Source organism: Dipodomys ordii, unplaced genomic scaffold (genome assembly GCF_000151885.1).
Source record: "Dipodomys ordii isolate 6190 unplaced genomic scaffold, Dord_2.0 Scaffold189, whole genome shotgun sequence".
NCBI classification, from domain to species: Eukaryota; Metazoa; Chordata; class Mammalia; order Rodentia; family Heteromyidae; genus Dipodomys; species Dipodomys ordii.
Window position 1 is genome coordinate 2320303 of NW_012267405.1, and position 3667 is coordinate 2323969.

The 3667-nt window shown below is 65.3% G+C and overlaps 1 protein-coding gene across 2 annotated transcripts; it reads left to right on the forward strand.

The window, feature by feature from the left end:
• The first annotated feature begins 7 nt into the window (after positions 1-7).
• Egr3 (early growth response 3) lies at positions 8-3380 on the forward strand. Of its 2 annotated transcripts, XM_013034426.1 has the most exons (3): positions 157-309; positions 771-823; positions 1719-3380. In XM_013034426.1, exons 2-3 carry the CDS (start codon positions 784-786, stop codon positions 2726-2728), a joined length of 1050 nt encoding a protein of 349 aa, XP_012889880.1. In that variant the 5' UTR covers positions 157-309; positions 771-783; the 3' UTR covers positions 2729-3380. The 2 variants fall into 2 exon arrangements, with proteins under 2 accessions (XP_012889879.1, XP_012889880.1); XM_013034425.1 differs by lacking the exon at positions 771-823 and having other exon boundaries at positions 8-309.
• Positions 3381-3667: the final 287 nt, after the last annotated feature.

Sequence of the window (3667 nt, forward strand, 5' to 3'; positions counted from 1 at the left end):
CCCCTTCCCCTCTTCCCTCCCCCCTCCCCCCCGAACTTTCCCTCTCGCATGCTTTTCCCCTGCACCACGGATCGCCTCTCGGATGCCGCTCGCCTGGAAGCTGCGTTAGGAGCGAGCGGCGGCAGCGGCGGCGGCGGCGGCAGCTCGGGAGTGCTATGACCGGCAAACTCGCCGAGAAGCTGCCGGTGACCATGAGCAGTTTGCTAAACCAACTGCCTGACAATCTGTACCCCGAGGAGATCCCCAGCGCGCTCAACCTCTTCTCCGGCAGCAGCGACTCGGTAGCCCATTACAATCAGATGGCTACAGGTAAGGGCGGCCGGGAGGCAGCGAGGAAGGAACGAGGGAGGAGGAGGAGGAGGAGGCTGCGAGCAGCGATCGCTGGATGGATGCATGGATGCATGGATGGATGCATGGATGGATGGATGGATAGATGGATGGATGGATGGGTGAATGGATGGATGGATGGATGGAAAGATGGGGGGCGCACTTGAAATTTTCCGGGGGGCGAGTTGCTTTTCCCACCCACTCCTCCCGCCCTCCCCGATCGGAAAGGCTTGGTTGGCGACGCCACCGTAGAGGCTTCGGTTCTCCCGAGTGGGGGCAGCCGCCGATCGGAGGGAGGTAGGTGCGAGCGGCTCAGGGGTTCTCCCTCCCCACGCAGGGGACCCGATCGCTGGGCTGAGCGCAAGGCGTGGTGCTGTCGCCCCCTTTCTCGGGAGGAGCCCAGCGTCGTTTTCACCCGCGCTCTCCCCCCCTTACTCCCTCAGCCTCCCACCCGGGATGGAGCCATGTGCGGCGTGGAGTCCCCGCGGTGGGAGAGGTACTGCGACGCTGCCTTTCAGGGCGTTCAGCAAAGCCGTGGGGGTGTGGGGACGGCGGGGAGAAGGAGGGGGCGAGCCTGGGGAGGGGCTGCGGGGGGCTCTGCCACAGGGGGCGATTCCGGGGATCAGGGAATGTGGTGTGGGGGGGTGGGTGGAAGCTTGGGATGGGCGGCCGCTCTCGACATGCAGAGACACCGGCCGGTTTTCCGCCACCTTCCCCCCTCCCTAGTTGGAGGCAGGTTTACCCCCCCCCCTTTGCGCACAAGCTGCAAGCTCCTTCAGGCCGGAGGAGGCTGGGGCCGGGGGCGGCGATGGGAGAGCTCCCTTGGCGGGCGGCACCCCTTCTGCGCTCCGAGCGAGGACAAAGCGTCGAAGCGCTCTGGGTCCGAGACCCGGGCGCAGCGCGAGTAAGGGCATCGCCGGGGCGGAAAAAAAAATAAATAAAAAGCGCGGCGTCCCGGAGTGGAGACAGGGCCGGGGGAAGAGGCCGAGTTTTGTGCACTGGAGAGCGACAGCCCGGCGCGCTCCGGGTCTGCAACTACCTGTAGCTGCAGCTTACCTGCCCGCCCCACCTCGGGAAGAACAACAATGCTTCTGGCGGGAGCGCGCGCGCGCGTGTGTGCGTGTGTGGTACGTGAGTGTGTGCGCGGCGTGTGCGGTGTGTGTGCCGAAGCCACTCCACACCCCGATCCGTAGTATTTTTTGCTGTATCCAGGTTGCGCCAGGGAGCGCGGCACCGCCCGCTTTGCGCCGGGCTCAGCCTTCCTCTTTACCCCGCGCGCTGCGCACTCCAGTCGGCCGCACCCTCCGCACCTGGGCGAAGGATCTGGGCGCCGCGGCCTGGAGCCGACTCGGCTTCACTCACCCCTCCCCTCTCTCCCCCGCTCTCCGCAGAGAATGTGATGGACATCGGTCTGACCAACGAGAAGCCCAACCCGGAACTCTCTTACTCGGGCTCTTTCCAGCCAGCCCCTGGCAACAAGACCGTGACCTACTTGGGAAAGTTCGCTTTCGACTCCCCTTCCAACTGGTGCCAGGACAACATCATTAGCCTCATGAGCGCCGGCATCTTGGGGGTGCCCCCGGCCTCAGGGGCGCTCAGCACGCAGACGTCCACAGCCAGCATGGTGCAGCCGCCGCAGGGCGACGTGGAGGCCATGTATCCAGCGCTGCCCCCCTACTCCAACTGCGGCGACCTTTATTCGGAGCCTGTGTCTTTCCACGACCCCCAGGGCAACCCTGGGCTCGCCTATTCCCCCCAGGATTACCAATCGGCCAAGCCAGCCTTGGACAGCAATCTCTTCCCCATGATTCCTGACTACAACCTGTACCACCACCCCAACGACATGAGCTCCATTCCGGAGCACAAGCCTTTCCAAGGCATGGACCCCATCCGGGTCAATCCACCCCCAATTACCCCCCTGGAAACCATCAAGGCGTTCAAAGACAAGCAGATCCACCCCGGCTTCGGCAGCCTGCCCCAGCCGCCACTCACGCTCAAGCCTATTAGGCCCCGCAAGTACCCCAACCGGCCTAGCAAGACCCCGCTCCACGAGAGGCCCCACGCGTGCCCGGCGGAGGGCTGCGACCGCCGCTTCAGCCGCTCGGACGAGCTGACTCGGCACCTGCGCATCCACACGGGCCACAAGCCCTTCCAGTGCCGGATCTGCATGCGGAGCTTCAGCCGGAGCGATCACCTCACCACGCACATCCGTACGCACACGGGGGAGAAGCCCTTTGCCTGCGAGTTCTGCGGGCGCAAGTTTGCGCGCAGCGACGAGCGCAAACGCCACGCCAAGATCCACCTCAAGCAGAAGGAGAAGAAGGCGGAGAAGGGGGGTGCGCCCTCTGCATCCTCGGCGCCCACCGTGGCCTTGGCCCCCGTGGTCACCACCTGCGCCTGAGGCTCGGGCCCCCAGATCCCCTCTTTTCCCTTCCAGTGCCTCCTAGCTGCACGGCTGAAAGCAGCGGGAAAGCCAGCCACGGAAGCGCAGGGGCCGCGCCCTGGCCTCTCCCTGGACGTGCGGCCCCTAGCTTCCCTTCGATGCCCCCTATTCCCACCCTTTCACGTCGGCCAACGGTCGGGGGCTAGGGCTGGAGGCGCCTTCCTCTCTCCTCCGCGCCCCCCCCCACCTTAGCCAAGGCTTGGGGGCGGAAAGGTGGCGTCTAGCCCGCTTTGTTCAGTTAGGATCGCCTTGATCCTGGGGCCGCTGGGCCGCGCCGAGGACCTGCGGGGGGGCTGAAGGCGGGGCCCACCTAACCCTCGCTCAACCCAAGCACCTCAGTGTTTCCCCGTACCTCCCAGGGTTTCCCCCTCAAAGACCGGAGAGGGGGAGGGGTAAGGAGCGCACCAAAGCGCAGAGCTTGCTGCCGGCCCCGCACGCGCGCCCCGCGCGCGCCTGAGTGCGGGGGATGCGCGCAAGTGGTGTGCGTGCTCGCGCGCGCGTGTGTGTGTTGTGTATCTGTGTGTGTGTGTGTGCGCGCGCGCGCGCGCGTGTGAGACTCTTGAGCTGAACTGGGCTGTGTCTGCCCCAAACTCCCCACTTCGGGTCTCCAAGCCGCCGTGGGGGGAGGGGACGAGGGAGGAGGGGATGTCCCAGGCCGGGGGTCTGCACGTGGCCGGAGTAGATGGTCGTCCATCTGCTCTGAAATAATGTTTCTTACAGAAATGCCTCGGACAATGCCGTCGCGGTGCTACTGCCGCTTCGGGTTTGACCCCTCAGAGCCCTTCTTTCCGAAGCTTCCCTGTTAGTCCGGGGTGGGGCAGGGTTGGGGGGGGGCAGTTTAACCTGCGGGGAGAAAAAGAGCCACCATCACTGAGCCTGCCTTTAAAAAAGTATTTC